A 20,383-nucleotide genomic window follows, 5' to 3' on the forward strand; every position below is an offset into this window, starting at 1 on the left:
TTTAAATATGGAAATATTAGATAAAAACATTAGTGTAGTTAATAGATTTTAAACAATGAAATTTAGTATGTCTTGTATTAATAGAAAAAAATATATAATCTGGAACATTACCTACAAAATGTTACTCAACTCCATCATTGGATTTCCGAATAAAAAGTCATTATAACAAAAGGCCAGGGCGGAAGATGACTCCAGTTCAATATAATTCTACACTAAGAACGGAAGTTGAATAGATGATTACAAAATGGAAGATCAGTTGCTCATTAGAAATACCTTCCATACTTTGACGCACTTTGATTTTTATGACACTGTCTAAATTGTGACAATTATTCATAATGAGTCAATTTTGTTTTTTAATTCAAAATTTACATTTCCAAAATAAACTTTTGGATTAAGTATTAAACAAATAATATCTTAAGCTGCTTTTTATGATCCTGGCCATTTATAACAATTTGTCAGTATGAAGTTGACTGTGAAGTAAATATGATACATTATTTTGGGCCGTTTATTCCAAGATCATGCGACATCTGCTGGATCCCAGCCAATGTGGGTCAAGATCAATCTAGTGATCGCGTCAGTGAATAAAAATAGTTGCGATCCGCTCCATTATTCGAACGCCGAGAACTCTTCCACATAAATGTCTTGTATGCCAAATTACCATATGTAGCAATTGACCCTATTGTATACTAAATATTTTCTTTAATCAAACGCAGCAATAAGAATTAATCAATTAGAAGACGAGAGCTCGTTTGCCAAATTAAAGTATAGTTGGAAATTAAAAATCCATTTCGCTGGCTTCCAGCGGCTCTCTGCATCAGCAGTCGGTGAAATTTCAAAAAATATTTTAAAATATGAAATATGTATGTATGGATGTTGCGCTAATGAAAAACAGCTCAAAAGATTCCGGGAAGAGCGATTGCATTGTTCTGCTTGTTTTGCAATCGACAACAAACCGCCGGCACCCGAAATAAAGCCAACATAAAACAGCAGCCAGAACAACAAATCTTACAAAACAGCCATAAAAGTCTGGAGGGAAGTGAGTTCCACAAGATCGTTTTTATTACACCGAACCAATGTTTACAGAGCCACTAAATAAATACCTTCCTGGCTGGAGACTTAATAATACCAGAGTCTAACAAATCCTTAGCTAATACTACTGGAAGCATGCTGTCCAAATTAGGAAACACTGTTCAAAAAGGCGCCGCTGGTTTTTCAGATGTTAATGATCGAGCCACTGGAGATCGAAAGGCGGAACCCACTGATGCTGACCACAATGTATCTATCTGTCTATCCATCTATGTGTATCCGTGCTATCTGTATCTGTCCAGATCCACATCGCATTGTATCATCTTAATAATTAACGCATTTAGATCATTAGCCAGTCGGGCAGCACGCGCAGCCATAAAGTTTTTGTTTAGCATTAAAAATAGCAGCGATTCCATTGCCCCAGAGATGCTCCATCAGATGGGATCCCCGGTTTTTCAGGTGATCCCGCCCCCTGCATCATATCATATGTGCAATTTCCATCGGTAGACGACGGCCTCCAAGTGAGCGAGAGGCTGTGAAGGGCCCTAGACTACGGATCAGTATCAAAGTCTTCAGATGTTCGATGTCAGACTGACTGTCTGTTTATCCGTCCGTGCGTCCAACACGCGCAGGCCTCTTAGTCAATTGCGTCGGTCCATGTCGGCATATACGTATATGTTCCTAAGTATTATGTTTGTAAGTGAGTGTGCCGGGTGCGTGAGTTGAACATGGTCCACAATTTTCGGCGCGTTTCTGTATCTCTGGGATAGTTCCATTCAGTCTCTTTCTTTTTTTTCTTTTGCTCACCCACACACTTGATTGATTGATAAATATTGATCCTGATTGAATGATCGAAAGCTTGCGAAAGCCTCATTCCCATCCCTCTGGAATTATTGAGAGCTCAGGTTTTTAAGTTCCCCTGACAGCTGCTCAATCAAACCGAATCGAATCGAATCAAATATTTGGGCTAACTAAACACAAACCTATCTTAAAGAGCCCCCAATTCCATGCCCTCAACGATGATGTCTAAATTCTGGAAATTCGCAAAAATCAAACTCAATTACGTGCGCTGTCAATCAGCGACAGGAATCGAAATGGGAATCGGTATGGCAATCGCTATGGGAATCGAAATCGAGAGGCATGCGTAAGAGGCATTTGTTGTACTCCCATAGTTGGCGTATGTATCTTATAGATACATTTCACTTAACTGTATGGCATATATCATCCATTCAACTACAGCATCCATAGACCAGCCACTACGACAGCAGCACACACAGATGGCGATGGCGATCTAGATGGGCATCGGGGATGGTTATAGATAGATAGATGGGGATGGGTTGGGGATCGCTGGGAGGTGCGTTGACCCTGAGACTAGCCCACGCCCACGCAACGCGCAAAATATAAACCAATAGTGGTTTATATATAGGTGCACAGAGGGAAACAAGCCACCCAAAACAAGGCACAATTTATGCTTTTTAAACTATTTACATTTTTATTCCCAATTTTGTGATAGCCTTGACCACTTTATATACTGTCTTAAAAAAATAAGTAGAATTAGTGATAAAAAATTATATGATCGATATTGAAATAGTAAAAAAAAATAGTAACATTCGTTGCAATATTATAAAAATAATATTGAGAAATAATAGCTATATATTGAATTTCAAAACATATTTCCTAGTTAAGATCCTCTATTTAGATCAGTGTACTCATATTCCTTGAGATGGAGACCGAATGGCGAAATTCGCAGCAACGGGCATGCAAATCATATCCACTAGGCTTGCAAACATTTATGGATATCATGTGGAAAAGACTTGAAGTGAGCTGAAATTAAAAACATTTTAAAAGTAGCAGAAGTACAATGAGGAGCAGCGCTCTATCGCCATAAAAGATGAGTGCCCGCTGAAAGGCAAGATCATAAAAATGGGCTACAATTCAAGTACATAATTCAATTTTCCGGGATCTGTCCGGGTTCCTCTTTGAACTGTCTGTTAGTCGGGGAAAGATATTAGACATCTGCATATGATTCCCGGCCCTAATCGTTCGCTGAACCGCTCCAGAAATCCAGAAGTTGCGCAAAAAAGTTCAACACACGGCGCTCGACTTTCAGTAATGCAATGCCATTCGGGGTGGCCAATGCACTTGCCAAAGACTTCAATTGAAAATTTTTTCATTTACACCAGGCCGGCCATTCAATGGATATGAATCGGTTTTATATAAGGCCCCAAATTTATGTTTCTTTCTGAATAATTCGTCTGTTCATTGATTCCGAAAACGTAATTGAATGCAGATACTGCATTGCGAATACTCGGAGCATGGGTACGATGAGAATGAGTATGAGTATGCCTCCAGGCGGTGTTCTGAAGTATTAGAAGCGAAAAATGCTAAAACCCAAGCCGAAATTATGTCGATTCTGCGCTGCGTCAGCATTATCTCCGATTGCAGCACCGACTTGTGGCTTATGGCTTATGGCTTTCGACAAATGCAATTGGCATATGGCATATGGCCTGATGTCCGATTTCTGATAGCCTGATGTTTTTACTTCTGCCTTCTGACAGACTGACTAAGCCTAAGCATTTGTTTCGGCTATCAAAGGCGCTTATTCCGGGGAATCGCACATGTCGCACCACAACACACCACACATCATACTGTCAAAAATCGTACGACAATCATGAGTAAGTTCTTGGAGTTATGGTGAAAGTCAGCATATTCGGAAACATCATATCAATTTCTGCATAGCGTGTTGTTTAATGGTTAATCCGCGATGATTAATTTAGGGTTCTAATCGTATTTCTCGTTTAAGAGAATTTTCAAACAAATATTTATGAGTAAAATTATAATTTTAGAAAATATTGATTAAAATAACCCAAACAAATTAGCAAGGAATCAGGAATTTAAGGAATGTTATTGGAAACCCATTAGTCATAATACGAAATCGGTTAAAAATAAGGGACGTCTAGTGCTACAGAATAATATTTTTTTATTTAAAATATATCTTAGGAGTTAGTATACCATCACAATGTATTTTTAGAGATACCATTTTGAATTAGAATTTTTATCTTTCTTATGAAAATACATTTTTTATTTATAGTAGGTATCTTTTTTTAGAAAGTTTAGTTCGATATTTACCAGCTTTACCATTTTTTTCTGCTTACTTTTAGCTGGCTATAATTTCTCTCGGTGTAAGCACTTCATCCGGCTGGGATTGCAGCACCACCTCGTTGGCCCAGCTGTTGCACCACTCGGAACCAGAACCACCGGCTGCACCACAGCTGCAGTGACAATCCAATCTGATCGGTGCGTCTCGAGAAGATGTTAGATGTTGGAAAGGTGTTGTTGGACCCGGGACCTCGCCTTGAACTATTGACATTATTTGAGGCGCATTTTAATTACGCCAAGAGCCATGTAAAGTGACTGATCGACTGGCTGCTGGCCAGTTTTGCATTGCATAATGCATCATGTTAATAGGGAGCGGCATCGGCATCGGTACCGGAGATCGAAGATCGGAGGCGCGACTTCCCGTTTCGGTAGCGCCGGCAATTGTCACAATGATTTACAGGCATACCGCGTTGGCAGCTATAAATTGCTAAATGGCCATTACAGAATTAATTACACGACTGTTGAAGAACCCCAGAAACTGGACTCTGAGTCAGTGCCTCGAGCCGTGTCGCTGGCAATTGACCTTTTGCCCCTCCCAGACTGCCTAGGCTGCCTAGGCTGCCTGGACTGCTTGTGTTGCCGGTTGAAAATGAATTATTATCTTGTAATTGTCACGTATTAGCGGTGTGCAGATATGCTACTGCGATATATCACAATACAATACTGGATCAAAGTATGCAAATGGGAATGCGGGCGAAAAGTCAGAAACACTCGATGTCCATGTAACGAACTTGTAACTCAGATGGTATTAAATTACACTGGCGTCGACATGACCAGACCAACCGAGCTGTGAATAAAATAAGTTGTTTCCCTAACTAAATTAACGAGACAAAGAAAACCTACGTCAAATGTACTTACAATACGTACCGAAAGAAATCATTAATGTGATTTATGTACATGTTGGCTGATTAAATCAGCAAGAAACACAAATTATCCACGGAGCTTTATCTAAACTATTATTAAATACGGACAGGCCATATACTATCCAGATTTACAATCTGTAAGTGTCGAGTACTGCTAAAGAATTTCCGATACTTTTCACTATCAACTAAATGAAACCAGAAGAATTTACTTATCTTACGTTATTTAGCGTTTTACACAAACCATATGCTTAACATAAAATATTTACATATTTATTACATAAGTGCGGTAATATAATTATAAGCTTCAACAACATAAAATGCTAAATAGCAAATAAAGTTGTTTAGAAATTCGACTTTTTCTGATATTTAATATGAAAAAACATTCTGGCGTGTGCAGAAAACTGTATAAAAAATGAAAGAAATACTTAATCAATATATTTTGCCATGCTAGCTAAATATATCGATTGTAAGGTGGACAAACCCTACGTGAAGTTGTCAAAACTGTCGACCTTTTACAACACTCAGTTGTTGGTGTCGGTTGTCAGGTGAAAAATAGTTGGAACCCAAACTAAAAAACACACCCCTTTGAAAGTCGGAAACCACCACCATGAGCGCCAGCGAGGGAATCAGTCTCCCTGGAAACGGGGACACCACTCCGCCTCGTGAAAATCATAAACAAAAGTCCAGGAAGAAGGACAGAAAGAAGTCCAAGGTTGCCAAAGAAAGTATTCCAGAACCGATGGACGCGAAAGCCACTGCCAGCTATTTCAGCGTAAGCGTCATGGGACAAATAGTGTCCGCCACCTTTCCCATGGGTCCCGACAAGGAGTTCGTCTTCCTGCGCTACGAATTGGTCGCCGGTCCCGACTGGCAGTTGTTCTCGGGACCCCAACATGGACTTACCCAGATGGCCAGCAACAAAAGGAGCAACTTCAATGAACCCATCGTCTTCAACATGCCCATTGAAGTGACCTTCAAGAGCACCAGTCCCTTTGGCTGTGAGTAAAAATATATAAGCTTTTCTTATAGTATATATTTGAAAACTATTAAAAGACTCTTAATATAATAGAAGCCGTTCTGAGCATATAAAAATAGCCTGAGATATATAACGTATAAAGTGCGTCGTAACTGAAACTACCATTAATAATTATAAACCTTATTGGCTAGACACTTCTCAACATAAACTATGTAAGTCTATGTTAAACCAGTTTCTATATTTTCAGTTCAGAGAAAAGATTATAGGAGTTCGACTGCAACTACTTGGTACTAAAATACTTTATATTTTCTTTTAGAGAACCTATTATAATTTGTAAAACTATTTAAAGCTATCTTATGATTAAAAAAACATAAAAGTAGTATTGTTTTAGAGACCCTTCCTTGTTAGTAATACTATTTAATGCTATATTATCGTTAGAACTACAAGATAAAAAGATGGTCTTTAGAAATTAGCAGCAATACTTTAAAATTCTTAAAAAATCTTATGTTGAATATAAGCGATTGTAAGTGCTTACTTGAATCTTCCTCCATTTCAGGGCCCCAGATCCTGGTGAGCGTGTTCGGACGCAGTGGAATGGGCCGTGAGACGCTCCTTGGCTACGCCCACATTCACCTGCCCGTCTTCGGCGGTCGTCGTCCTGGGGATCAGGCGGAGCTGCTGGAGGCGCCCATCCTGAAGCCCCAGTGCCCCAGCATGTTGGCGGACATCACCAGCTGGCTGCTGCGCCGCGAGCCGGAGCTCAAGGATCCCAAGGTGCTGCTGGACAACATGAAGTGCAAGGGCCTTTCCATGGAGTCCTATGGCAGCCTGCAGTTCCAGCTTTCCTCCGTGACAAGGGGAGCCCGCAAGCTGGGCTACCAGTGGCATTCCTGAGGAGTTCACCATTTGCTAATGATGTGTGTCAATAAAACGTGAATTTGGCGAGACAGGAAAGCGTTTGTATTAATCTAATTGCCGGGTGGGTGGTTGGTTTCTATGAGAGCTGCCTTAAACTTGACCTTGTCCATAGTGGCTTTCCGGCGGATAAGAAGGTTCTGAAATGACGCGACTACTGGTAATCCGACGCAGCAAATTTGCGGCAATCGAAAGCCCAATCGTTAGCTTTGGATTGGCCAAGTGGCTGCTAATTGGATTAGGGCAATTAGTCTAAGACGGCGGATGGACACAAGTGACCACTGGGCATATAAAGACCTGGTCAGGGTTCCGTACCAGGCATTGCCGTCTAGTCCGCCTCCCGAGAGCCAGTCGTCCTGCTATGGACAGCGAGTAGTCACCGCAACAGAGTAGCCATCCAAGTTCAGACGAAGCCACCACCGAAGCACCAGCTACAGTTCCAAAATGGTCAGCCTGAATCCCCCGAACTATGCGTATATGCGCGATGGTCGCAATGTCAGCCTGGCGGAGAGTGTGCCCGCCGAGATCATGCACATGGTGGACCCGTACTGGTACCAGTGGCCACCAATGGAGCCCATGTGGTTCGGCATCATTGGCTTTGTGATTGCCATTCTGGGCATCATGTCGCTGTCGGGCAACTTCATCGTGATGTACATCTTCACCTCTTCGAAGGGACTGCGCACTCCCTCGAACATGTTTGTGGTTAATCTGGCCTTCTCCGACTTCATGATGATGTTCACCATGTTCCCGCCCGTGGTGCTGAACGGATTCTACGGCACCTGGGTCATGGGTCCCTTCCTGTGTGAGCTATACGGCCTGTTTGGCTCGCTCTTCGGATGCGTCTCCATCTGGTCGATGACACTGATTGCCTACGATCGGTACTGTGTGATCGTGAAGGGCATGTCCAGGAAGCCACTGACCGCCACGGCAGCGGTGCTCCGGCTCATGGTCGTCTGGATGATCTGCGGAATCTGGTCCCTGTTGCCACTCTTCGGATGGAACCGCTATGTGCCAGAGGGCAACATGACCGCCTGCGGCACTGATTACTTTGCCAAGGACTGGTTTAACAGGTCCTACATCATTGTCTACTCGATGTGGGCCTACATGACGCCTTTGACGACCATCATCTTCTCTTATTGGCACATCATGAAGGTGAGTTTAGGGGAGGGTAACTATTTAGTAACTAACTATTCCCCCTTTAGGCTGTGGCTGCCCATGAGAAGGCCATGCGGGAGCAGGCCAAGAAGATGAACGTGGCCTCCTTGCGGAACAGCGAGGCCGACAAGAGCAAGGCCATCGAGATCAAGCTGGCCAAGGTGGCGCTAACCACCATATCGCTGTGGTTCTTCGCCTGGACCCCCTATTCCATCATCAACTACGCGGGCATCTTCGAGTCCATGCACCTGAGTCCGCTGGGCACCATCTGCGGATCCGTGTTCGCCAAGGCCAATGCGGTGTGCAATCCCATTGTGTATGGGTTGAGGTGGGTTCCGATCTGTCTATCCTTTATTTTAATGTTCTGATATATCTTATCCCCCCAGCCACCCCAAGTACAAGCAGGTGCTGCGGGAGAAGATGCCCTGCCTGGCCTGCGGCAAGGACGAACTCTCCTCGGACTCGAGGACACAGGCCACCGCGGAGATCAGCGAATCGCAGGCCTAGACGGATCAGAGACGACGACTGCAGACGTAGGTAACTGACAGCTCTAGATCTACAAAGACTAAACTATTTTGCAAAGACACCTCAAGGAAAACCCAAAAAAAAGATGGCAATGAAAAATGTAAAAAAAATACTGTAAAAATATAAACTGCAATTGATACAAAATCAAAACATCCCGAGTAACTAATATCTAAACTGCTTCATCAAGCACAGTGCCCCAAAGTTTGTGCCTTTATTGGAAGATTAACATTTCAAGCATTTCAACTGCTACCATTGCCATAGGATCATTTGAGTCGTTAGTGGGAATCCATGTCAGTTTCGATATCGGGGTAAAATGGTGTCACATGAAGTAGTTCCTAGCGGTAATACGAGTTATAGCCGAGGTCTACCAGGGTGCCATTGTTGCGTCTCTCGCGCAACTCTTGGGTAAATAAAGCGCGTCCTTGCAACAGGATGAAGTCAATGAGCCTTCTGTCCGAACTCTGACGCAGTGCATCAGGACCAGATCTTTTGCGAAGGTAGTTGAAACAACAGGTCCTAGGGGAAAACATTGGGATTTATCACTAAGAACTTTAAAAACATACAGGTTCTTACCGAAAATGCTTGGTGCCACAGGCGCTGGCACACTCCTTGCCACAAGTGTCGCACTTTATGGCCCTGGAGCTGGGGCACATCAACCAGATGCCTAAAAAAAAAGATTATTATAGGGTATTTATAACCCCTGAATACTGATAACTCACATAGCAAGATGATCTGGAAGTGGGCCAGCCAATGCATCGTTGTCTTGGTCATTGGTCGGCAGTCTTCTCAAAATGCTGTGCCACTCATAAGATCTTCTCTTGAAGTCCTGTTCCGTGTCCCAGAGAAAGCGCAACTGAAAGGACCGAGTTGCCGGCTCCTGAGTTTATATACCCGCCTTTCTCAGGACAGGCGCCCACTCCCTGGAATCTTGGCATTCAAAGTGGTCAATGAAGCGTGTGGCAGATGGATAACCAGGAGGAATCGAGCCAGTATGTGGACATGGAGTGCATAATAAGTAACAGCTCACAGACAATTGCAGCTTGCGCAACAAGTTGATGGGGTTATTTTGGGGTTGTTGGGGGAAGTTTGGGGGTGGAGGTCGATGGGCAGCCGCAAATCAAAGCAGCTGGACACAGGTTGTAAAAGTTCTTAATCGGGCTGGCGAGGGACAAGTTTGGCATGCTTAAAATATTATGGACAAATAAGTTCGGTTTCAAGAAGTAGGTAATGTATTCATACAACACATACGATATTCGCTTTTATGAAAACTTCAACTTTCTGGTACTGTCAACCTAACAATTAATTGCGTAATTCACTTTTGTTTTGTGCACTACATTTTTCGCCTTTTTTCCCTTTTTATTCTCTTTTTATAATAAAGCTAAAAAAGTTAAGCATTTTTCAAATGCCTGAAAAAAGGCGCCATCCGTTCTTCCTCTTCCATTGAGATATATTTTTTCCGATCTGGTAGCACCAGTTAACTTACTGTTAGTAACAGTGGGCCAGATCTGTTCTTCATATGTCGCTTAACAGTGAGCAATAACTTGAGTGCAACTTAACAGTGAAGAGTAACAGAGCGCAGGACTTGAGTGGAAATTGTACTGAAAAGATATCAGTGCGCTGGAACTGGAGTGATAAAGAATGTTAATGGAGTGAAAATATAGCGATAGTTCATTTCAACATGGATTTTTTTAGCGTGACCGTTTATAATAGTCTTAGTATGTTTTTGGTATATTTTACAACCGGCCACTCTTAAAAAAACGTAAACATATGTGGAATTTGTTGCAGCTCTAGTCAATAATAAGAAACAATTATGTGGGAGCCGCCGCGACTGAGTGCATCCTTGCGGACCAAGACGGAGCTGGAGGCCCGCAGCCGGCGCTTCAGCATCCTGCGCCAGGCGCGAACCGCCTCTGCCACGTCCACGACGACTAACAGTCAGGAGTAAGTTGCAATTTCGCCACCTGTGAAATGCCACAATGACCCCCTTTCCTTCCAGCAAGGAGGAACAGACCATCGCCCGCCTGCTAGCCCAGATTCCAGCCGGAAAGCAACCCGCCGTCAAGGTGCAGCTGCAGAAACTGCGCAACCTAGTGCAGGAGTGCATGGGATACGAGGAGCAGCCACAGGTGGTGGAACACGCCGCCCTCTATCTCTTCTGGCTGCTCCTCGAGCAGCGGGTGCTCCTAGTGGCCACCACCCAGCGGCTGCACGGTATGTTCGGCCACATTTTCGACCGCAAGAAAACGCAGATCCACGACTGCGTCCTGGCTATCGGTGATTTGTTGGAGGAGCACGAGCGGGCCGGGCTCAAGAGATGGCAGCAGACGCACCGCAAGGCGCCCGGAGTGGGTCCGCTGTGGGGTGCCCACATACACGTCAAGTGCACGCCCGCCGAATGGATGGACATCAGCCTGCTGACGGACCTGGCGCCGGACGCCCTCCTCAAGAACCGCACCGTCAACAAGTTCTCCATGAAGTACAAAACCAAGACCGAACCCGAGGCATCCAAGCGCCCGGATGCCGAGAAGCTGAGTCCGGAGCTGCAGACCCTGCTGGGGATCTCCGAGAAGTTGGACGACGAGCATCTTCTGAGCCGCGTAGGCGACATCTTGGGCTCCAAACGCAGCAATGAAGAGCTGCAGAACGAACTTATGGAACTCCTGGGCTTCGATTACTTTGAGCTGGTGGGAAAGCTGCTCCAGGAGCGAGACAAAATCGCCCGGCAGTTGGATCAGTTTGCCACCCGATCTAGGCGCGTCAAGGAGGTGAAACAGAAGCGAAGTCAAACGGCGGCCAGTGGAGGTGCAGCAGAGCGTCGTCCCACTGTGGCCAGCGCCGTGGTGGTTCAATCGGCCCAAGAGAAGCAGCTGGGCAAGATGCAGCGTCGGGAGGAGAAGAAGTTACAGCGTATCATGCGTAGCATCAAGGACGAGGAGCCGGAGGACGATCCAAACTGTGCGGTAGCCGTTTCCGTCCAACAACTCCGCATGCAGCACCAGCGAAAGCTTCTGGAGGCCGCCCAGCGAGAGCCACTGCTGCTCAGCACAAAGGCGGCCAAGGCGGATTACAAACAAGCCGGGTACAACCAGCCTATCCACTACCCCTATGTGTTTGACAGCCAGCTATTAGCCAAACAGCACGCCGGCTTCATCGGAGGCAGTAGGATTACCCTGCCAGACAACGCCCAGCGTGTGGACAGCAAACAGTGGGAGGAGGTCAAGATCCCGGCTAGCGAGCCACCGCCACTCACAGTCGGCAACAAGCGCATCAAAATCGAAGAACTAGACGACGTGGGTAGACTGGCTTTTGCCAACTGCAAGGAACTGAATCGCATCCAGTCCGTTGTCTATCCTGTGGCCTACCACAGCAACGAGAACATGCTGGTGTGTGCGCCCACGGGAGCCGGAAAGACCAATGTGGCCATGTTATCCATTGTGCACACGATTCGTTGCCATCTGGAACAGGGGGTCATCAACCGGGACGAGTTCAAGATCGTCTACATAGCCCCAATGAAGGCGTTGGCCTCGGAAATGGTTGATAACTTCTCCAAACGACTGAAATCTCTACAAATCGTTGTAAGAGAACTGACGGGAGACATGCAGCTGACCAAGGCGGAGATGGCAGCCACGCAGATACTGGTCACAACGCCGGAGAAATGGGATGTGGTTACCAGGAAGGGTAAGCTGGATATGATGTATCTTAAATTTTATGCTTATCAAGTTCCCTTGCAGGCAGCGGCGATGTGGCTTTGATAAGCCTGGTCAAGTTGCTCATCATTGATGAGGTGCATCTCTTGCACGGCGAGCGAGGTCCAGTGGTGGAGGCACTGGTGGCCCGCACCCTTCGACTCGTGGAGTCCTCGCAGTCGATGATCCGCATTGTGGGCTTATCCGCCACCCTGCCAAATTACATCGATGTGGCACACTTCCTGCGAGTGAATCCTATGAAGGGTCTCTTCTATTTCGACTCCCGTTTCCGTCCTGTTCCACTGGACACCAATTTCGTGGGCATCAAGTCGGTAAAACCACTGCAGCAGATCGCCGACATGGACCAATGCTGCTATCAGAAGTGCGTTGACATGGTGGGCCAGGGCCACCAGGTTATGGTCTTTGTACACGCCCGAAATGCCACCGTGCGGACAGCGAACGTGATTCGCGAACTGGCCCAGCAGAACAATACAAGTGCCCTGTTTCTGCCCAACGACTCCAATGCCCACGGACTGGCCATGCGTTCGATTCAGAGGAGCCGCAACAAGCAACTGGTTGACCTATTCTCGTGCGGACTGGCTATGCACCACGCCGGAATGCTCCGCGCCGATCGTCAGATGGTTGAGAAGTACTTCGTCGAGGGCCACATCTCGGTGCTGGTCTGCACGGCCACCCTCGCCTGGGGTGTCAATCTGCCGGCCCACGCTGTCATTATCCGAGGTACGGATATATACGATGCTAAGCATGGCAGTTTTGTGGACTTGGGCATACTCGATGTACTGCAGATCTTTGGACGCGCCGGTCGCCCCCAGTTCGACAAGAGTGGAGTGGGTACCATCATCACCAGCTACGACAAGCTGAACCACTACCTGTCACTGCTGACCAATCAATTCCCTATCGAGTCGAACTTTGTGAATTGCCTAGCTGACAATCTTAATGCGGAAATCGGTCTGGGCACAATTACCAATGTGGAAGAAGCTATCGAGTGGCTCAGTTACACGTAAGTATCTACTTTCTTGAATTAATGACAGATATGGGAATTATAATACATCAATTTGGTTTTCTTTCAGATACTTGTTTGTGCGAATGCGAATAAATCCTCATGTATACGGAATCGAATATTCAGAGCTGCAAAAGGATCCTACGCTGGAGGCACGCCGTCGAGCTCTTATCATGACCGCATCGATGAGTCTGGACAAGGCTCGGATGATGCGCTTTAACCAACGCACTATGGACATGAACATAACCGACTTGGGTCGCACTGCCTCGCATTTCTACATAAAGTACGACACTGTGGAGACCTTCAACGAATTAATGAAGCCATTTATGAACGAGGCAGAGATTTTGGCCATGATTTCTCAGGCCCAGGAGTTCCAGCAGCTTAAAGTGCGTGATGACGAGATGGAGGAACTGGACGAGCTAAGAAGCTACTATTGTAAAATAAAACCCTACGGAGGCAGTGAGAATATCCACGGCAAGGTATCTATACAAGTTCCCTTAATCTAATTTTCCATTTCTTATGATTACTTTTTCTCCCAGGTAAACATCCTTATTCAGACTTATCTTTCCAATGGTTATGTGAAGTCCTTTTCACTGAGCTCCGACATGTCCTACATTACCACAAATATAGGAAGAATTACCCGGGCTCTGTTCTCCATTGTACTGCGGCAAAATAACGCTGTGCTGGCAGGACGCATGTTGCAGCTCTGCAAGATGTTTGAACGACGGCAATGGGATCTCGATAGCCACCTGAGACAGTTTCCGGCCATTAACGCCGAGACCATTGACAAACTGGAACGACGGGGTCTGAGTGTCTATCGACTGAGGGACATGGAGCAGCGGGAACTGAAGGAGTGGCTCCGCAGCGATCGCTATGCTGAACTGGTTATCCGCTCGGCACAGGAGCTGCCGATGCTGGAGGTGGAAGCGAGTCTGCAACCCATAACGCGAACGGTGCTGCGTATCAAAGTGGACATCTGGCCCAGCTTCACGTGGAACGACCGCGTTCACGGAAAGACTAGTCAGAGCTTCTGGTTGTGGATTGAAGATCCCGAGTCCAACTACATTTACCACTCGGAACTGTTCCAGGTGAGCCGAAAGCTGGTTATGAGCGGCCAGTCGCAGCAGCTGGTGATGACCATTCCGCTAAAGGAGCCACTGCCGCCACAATACTACATACGAGTGAGCAGCGACAGCTGGCTGGGCAGCACAACATGCATTCCATTGTCCTTCCAACATCTGGTGCTGCCGGAGCACCACCCGCCTTTAACGGAGCTTCTGCCCCTCCGTCCACTGCCAGTCAGCTGCCTCAAGAACGTCCTCTACGAATCCCTCTACAAATTCACGCACTTCAATCCCATCCAAACGCAAATCTTCCACTGCCTGTACCACACCGACAACAACGTGCTTCTGGGAGCTCCCACCGGCAGTGGCAAAACCATTGTGGCGGAGATTGCGATATTCAGGGCACTGAATCAAAACCCAAAGTGTAAAGTGGTGTACATTGCTCCGCTAAAGGCGTTGGTGAAGGAGCGAATCTCGGATTGGGAACAACGTTTTCAGCGCTCCTCGTTGGGGCTGAAAGTGGTTGAGTTGACGGGCGACGTCACGCCCGACATCCAGGCCATCCGAGAGTCGCAGCTAATTGTGACCACGCCAGAGAAGTGGGACGGCATAAGTCGATCCTGGCAGACGCGCGAGTATGTGCAGCATGTTTCCCTGATCGTCATCGATGAGATACACCTGCTGGGCGAGGATCGAGGACCAGTCATCGAGGTGATTGTCTCGCGCACAAACTTCATCAGCTCACACACAGGTCGGGCTATACGAATTGTCGGACTCTCCACAGCTCTGGCCAACGCCCAGGATCTGGCCAACTGGCTTGGCATCACCAAGATGGGATTGTACAATTTCAAACCATCGGTGCGTCCAGTACCTCTGCAAGTGCACATCAACGGTTTCCCGGGAAAACACTACTGTCCCCGCATGGCCACCATGAACCGGCCCACGTTCCAGGCAATTCGCACCTACTCTCCGTGCGAACCCACCATCGTATTCGTTTCCTCGCGTCGACAGACGCGTCTCACGGCCCTGGACTTGATTACCTTTGTGGCTGGCGACGCCAATCCCAAACAGTTCCTGCACATCGCAGAAAACGAAATGGAGCTGATACTGCAGAACATTCGTGATCAGAACCTAAAATTCTGTCTGGCCTTCGGCATTGGTCTGCATCATGCGGGTCTGCAGGAGCAGGATCGCAAGTGTGTGGAAGAGCTGTTCCTTAACCGAAAGATTCAGGTGCTGGTGGCCACCGCCACGCTGGCGTGGGGCGTTAACTTGCCCGCCCATCTGGTGGTGATTAAGGGCACCGAGTACTTTGACGGCAAGGTGAAGAAGTACGTAGACATGCCCATTACGGATGTGCTGCAGATGATGGGCCGAGCTGGGCGGCCTCAGTTTGACAACGAAGGTGTGGCCGTCGTTTTGGTGCATGACGAAAAGAAGAACTTCTACAAGAAATTCCTGTACGATCCATTCCCGGTGGAGTCCAGTCTGCTGGGTGTGCTGGCGGAGCACATTAACGCCGAGATCGTTGCCGGAACTGTTCAGTCAAAACAGGCAGCCCTAGACTACCTAACGTGGACCTATTTCTTCAGGCGGCTACTCCGGAATCCCTCGTACTACCAGCTGGAGGGCGTGGAGCCGGAGAATGTGAACGCATTTATGTCCAACCTGGTGGAGCGCGTCGTATATGACCTTTCTGCTGCTGCCTGTTTGGTGGAGCGCGATGGATGTCTGGTGCCAACCTTCTTGGGGCGAATCAGTTCCTACTACTACCTGTCGTACCGCACAATGAAGCACTTCCTGGAGGATTTGCAGCCTGGCATGAGCACGAAGGAAGTTCTCTTGGCCATTGCAAATTCCTACGAATTCGATCAGCAACCTGTCCGGCACAACGAGGATAAGTACAACGAGCAGATGGCTGAAACTAGTCGCTTTAGGCCTCCATCCGCCTCCTGGGACTCGCCGTACACAAAGACGTTCCTTCTCCTCCAGGCTCACTTCACCCGCCAGTCGCTTCCGAATTCGGATTACCTGACGGACACCAAGTCTGCGCTGGACAACGCCACTCGAGTGATGCAAGCCATGGTGGACTACACCGCGGAACGGGGATGGCTCTCCACCACTTTGGTGGTGCAGCAGCTGATGCAGAGCGTCATTCAGGCGCGCTGGTTCGACGGCAGCGAGTTCCTAACATTGCCAGGAGTTAACGAGGACAACCTCGATGCCTTTTTGAACATACCACACGACGACCACGACTATTTAACTTTGCCCGTGCTGAAGGAGCTTTGCAGAAAAGAGTACGAAGTACTGGCCAAGCCTCTGCGAGATGCCTTCGAGGAGCACGAAATTGAGCAGATGTATAAGGTATGCGTTGGACTTAATATTTTTAAGGATGATATCTAAATGATTTTTGAACCTCTAGGTAATCCAAGATTTGCCCGAGATAGCATTGCAAATATCCGTAGAGGGTCGCTATATGGAGGACGAGTATGCCAAGCGGCCGTTGTCTCTTTTTGGTGACACAAAGGGCGAATGGATGGCCTTGCATGCCAATGAGGACTACGTCCTCACGATAAATCTTCAGCGTCTTAATGCCAGTGGACAGCGAAGAGCCGGAGGACAAAGTGGTTACACGGTTCACTGCCCAAAATATCCTAAGCCCAAAAACGAAGCCTGGTTCCTGACCCTGGGCTCCCAGGCCAATGACGAGCTCCTGGCCATGAAGCGGTTATCCATTCGCGGGCAGCGCTGCACCAACCGCATTTCGTTCCAGGCAACTCCACGACGTGGACGTCTGCAGCTCACGTTATATTTAATGTCCGACTGCCTGATGGGTTTCGACCAGCAGTATGACCTGCGATTTGAGATTGTTGATGCAAAAGAGGTGTAAGGAAAGCCTTAGAAAGTAAAACTAAGACGAATATCGTAGCATTCTGTAGATTGAGGCTTAACTTTTAGTAAATGGAACATTTTTCACAATCACTGTTTGCATACCTAAGTTTGTAGTCAAACTGAACTTGCGTATTTATTGTGTGATCCTCCAAGACATGTATAACATTTTTATCATTAGTCACTTGCTTCGACACGAAGCTCATTTGTTAACCGAACCATGTAGAACTAGCATGCCTGAACCACTTTCTGTGAATTTATAAAGTGAAGATTTTTTATTACGTGAAGTTAATAAAGTTTGTAATTAAAGCGCACAAAAATATGTTTTTGAAATCTGATGGCATTAGAGCTGACTGTTATATTTGAAAAGGGAAAACTAGCAATAAATGTCAAAAAGAATTCCATAGACGTTTTCAGACCAAAAATTTACAGAATGGAGAGCTTCATCGGCGTAATCCCAAAGTCCACTAGTATGCTGTAAAAAACGTTTCTTTATTGTCTAAATATAGCAGCCATTAGAAACCATTTGCCTGCTCCTAAGTTATTCGCTGCGGAAATATGTAAACGACCCACCTCATCCAGATGTATTGTTTACGTGAGGCGTCCTTTAATGGCGAGTTTTATCTGGGTCCTGCCCATTTCGGGCCGCTCCCCCTGCCCCACACATGGCGCTGAGAAATGTAAGCATATTCAAGTGATTAATGCAGATGCCCACCACATCGGGCGAATGCGGATCCGCTGGTCCCCGGGGGAGTCCCCGGCTGAGGAGCTGCCCTCCTCCCACAACGTTTGAGTAATTAAACTTGATTAATTGTCTAGTCAGCATGAAGGTAAAAATCGGCGTGGCCAAGATAAGCAAAACGGAAATGGAAATTAATTAATATGAGGCTAAATAAAACAAAAAGAAATAATGAGTAAGTTTACTTTGGCGATACTCCAAGGAATTTTCGATGGCCGATCACTTCACAGTCGATGAGTTCAATGAGTTCCGTGTTGATTTCCCCGAAATATCCCACATCCAATTTAATTTTCACCTGCGCAATTTTTACATTCCCCAGTGCAGTTCTCCCACCTTCGAATCGGCAACGTTGAAATTCCATAATCAGCAAACAAATAAATAAACAGCTGGAAAACTTTTCAGAAACTTTTGCACCTTGTGCACATAAAGGGTTTCATTTTGTCTGGCACGCCAACTTCTCAGCCCAATCAGCGATGGCAGCCAGTGGAATTTAATTCATTTACATCCAGAAGTAGGAAAGGCCATGCCGACAGCTTTGGAGATAAAATAGTGCTGTTTTAATGGTTAAACTTAAGTATATCCCATAAAATGGGAATCCTTTTTCAAATAAAATTACGCCGCCAAAAGTTTTTTAAGTATTTAATCTTTCACAACATTGTTTCTTCGTCAAACATTCTTTTGCAACACTGCATATACTTAAAATGTTGTAGATATAATATTGTGTGTTTGATTTTAATATATATTATTTATATTATATTATTAATATTTATTTTCCCCGTTTTGGCTAAGTTAAACTGATTTCAGGTCGAAAAAATTTTGTATACCAAGTGTTGGTAAAGTAAGTACAGAGTTGGTTGTCGTTATTGTACAAATTTTGACTCATCCAAGATTTCCTTATACTAGGAGTTATTTGTCAGGTGATTTTAGTCATTTCAACTTAGTGAAAAGTTAAGTAAGTACGAGGATTAATTTTGCTTAAACTATTCAATTATTTTATGGCTTAAAAGCATGAACGGCACCAGAATAAAGTCTGAAGTTAAGACCTTTGCTTCCCATGATGAGTCACACGGGGTAACGGGGTCCTCCAACCAGACGCTGACTTGGAGTTACGCCAACTGCGGAACGTTCCAAACCGGGAGCCAAGTGCAGCCTCCCGTGGATCAGTTCGCCGGACGTGGAGGAGGTGGTGGCCTTACGAACCTCATTGTCAACTACCTGCCGGGGGACCTGATGGAGACGGAGCTGCGACAGATGTTCTCCAAGTACGGGGAGATCCGCAAGCACAAGGTCATCCGCGATCCCAGAACGGGCAGAAGCTGCTATGGGTTCGTGGAGTTCGTGTCCGCCCGCCAGGCGGCGGCTGCCCAGATCTGCCTGGATGGCCACGAGGTGCGCGGCAGGCGCCTGAAGGTGTCCTACGCCCGTTCCACCGATGATCAGGTCAGGATCTCCAACCTGTATGTGTCGCACCTGCCGTCGCACATGGACGAGCAGAAGGTGCGCGAACTCTTCTCCAGGTACGGGCCCATCCTGGACGTGAATGTGCTGCGCTACAAGTTCACCAGGAAGCCCCGTGGCGTGGCCTTTGTGCGATACGAGAGCCATCGTGACGCCGAGACGGCCAAGTATAGCATGGACGGGTATCTCTTCAAGGACGCTGTCCGTCCCATCACGGTCAGGTTCGTGGATCGCCCGAAAAAGAAGCAGAATCAGTCCCAGTTCCACAAGCAGGGCAATTCTCAGCAGCCGAACTTCAAGCGCCGCCAGGAAATGGAGAATCAGCAGAATGCCAAGCGTTCACGCGGTTATGGCTCATTTAGATCCGATTTAACGTAATCCAAAAATTCAATGTAGTGGAATTATTTTTCATTGCCGGATTTTACAAAAAGATGTACTTCTATTTTGTTATGGGTTAGACAACCTACGCTATTCTATTACATTTATAGAATTTAACCACTTTTTCAAACTACAAATTCTCAACTTATAAGTAATATTCATTGATATCAACATCTATAGTCCCCAGTTCATGTGCAAGTTGTAATTTGTAACATAAAGCTCCAGACTTCAAATGAATATTAGAAAACCATATCTGTTTTTTTATTGATTGGTATACGGAAATATCGAACTTTAAATAAAATATTGCTTGGTTTTAAAGCATAATTGATTCTTTTTGCCAATGATAGTGTTATTACTAGTTCCATTTAAAACCTTAGCTAAAACCCGATATAAATCAAGATTAAATTCTGACTTTTGGATTTATACCCGCCTTCTTTTTGGCAGTTCGTTCCAATTAATTTGGATCTGAACGTATTCATTCAGTTATGCACTTGGCTGCCCTCTGTTTTCGGTCTTACATAAATAATTC

At 46.1% G+C, this 20,383-nt stretch overlaps 5 protein-coding genes across 5 annotated transcripts; 4 read left to right on the forward strand and 1 right to left on the reverse strand.

Moving 5' to 3' along the window:
* The first annotated feature begins 5,528 nt into the window (after positions 1 to 5,528).
* On the forward strand, positions 5,529 to 6,978 carry B9d1 (B9 domain-containing protein 1). The gene is made up of 2 exons (XM_017086301.4): positions 5,529 to 6,046; positions 6,581 to 6,978. Exons 1-2 carry the CDS (start codon positions 5,656 to 5,658, stop codon positions 6,916 to 6,918), a joined length of 729 nt encoding a protein of 242 aa, XP_016941790.4. The 5' UTR covers positions 5,529 to 5,655; the 3' UTR covers positions 6,919 to 6,978.
* A 267-nt stretch (positions 6,979 to 7,245) lies between these two features.
* Rh6 (Rhodopsin 6) lies at positions 7,246 to 8,769 on the forward strand. Its single transcript, XM_017086300.4, has 3 exons — positions 7,246 to 8,091; positions 8,142 to 8,422; positions 8,481 to 8,769. Exons 1-3 carry the CDS (start codon positions 7,384 to 7,386, stop codon positions 8,599 to 8,601), a joined length of 1,110 nt encoding a protein of 369 aa, XP_016941789.4. The 5' UTR covers positions 7,246 to 7,383; the 3' UTR covers positions 8,602 to 8,769.
* Positions 8,770 to 8,794: 25 nt separating this feature from the next.
* On the reverse strand, positions 8,795 to 9,474 carry Trissin (trissin). Its single transcript, XM_036817401.3, has 3 exons — positions 9,339 to 9,474; positions 9,193 to 9,283; positions 8,795 to 9,135 (listed from the first exon to the last, which is right to left on the reverse strand). Exons 1-3 carry the CDS (start codon positions 9,388 to 9,390, stop codon positions 8,955 to 8,957), a joined length of 324 nt encoding a protein of 107 aa, XP_036673296.3. The 5' UTR covers positions 9,391 to 9,474; the 3' UTR covers positions 8,795 to 8,954.
* Positions 9,475 to 10,356: 882 nt separating this feature from the next.
* Positions 10,357 to 17,599, forward strand: obe (activating signal cointegrator 1 complex subunit obelus). Its single transcript, XM_036817398.3, has 6 exons — positions 10,357 to 10,560; positions 10,616 to 12,297; positions 12,351 to 13,326; positions 13,397 to 13,805; positions 13,866 to 16,754; positions 16,813 to 17,599. The coding sequence occupies exons 1-6, from the start codon at positions 10,430 to 10,432 to the stop codon at positions 17,278 to 17,280; spliced, it is 6,555 nt and encodes a 2,184-aa protein (XP_036673293.3). The 5' UTR covers positions 10,357 to 10,429; the 3' UTR covers positions 17,281 to 17,599.
* Positions 17,600 to 18,866: 1,267 nt separating this feature from the next.
* maca lies at positions 18,867 to 19,971 on the forward strand. Its single transcript, XM_017086297.4, has 2 exons — positions 18,867 to 18,970; positions 19,026 to 19,971. Exon 2 carries the CDS (start codon positions 19,027 to 19,029, stop codon positions 19,852 to 19,854), a length of 828 nt encoding a protein of 275 aa, XP_016941786.4. The 5' UTR covers positions 18,867 to 18,970; position 19,026; the 3' UTR covers positions 19,855 to 19,971.
* Positions 19,972 to 20,383: the final 412 nt, after the last annotated feature.

The sequence above is a fragment of the Drosophila suzukii genome, chromosome 3 (assembly GCF_043229965.1).
Source record: "Drosophila suzukii chromosome 3, CBGP_Dsuzu_IsoJpt1.0, whole genome shotgun sequence".
In the NCBI taxonomy this organism is placed as follows: Eukaryota; Metazoa; Arthropoda; class Insecta; order Diptera; family Drosophilidae; genus Drosophila; species Drosophila suzukii.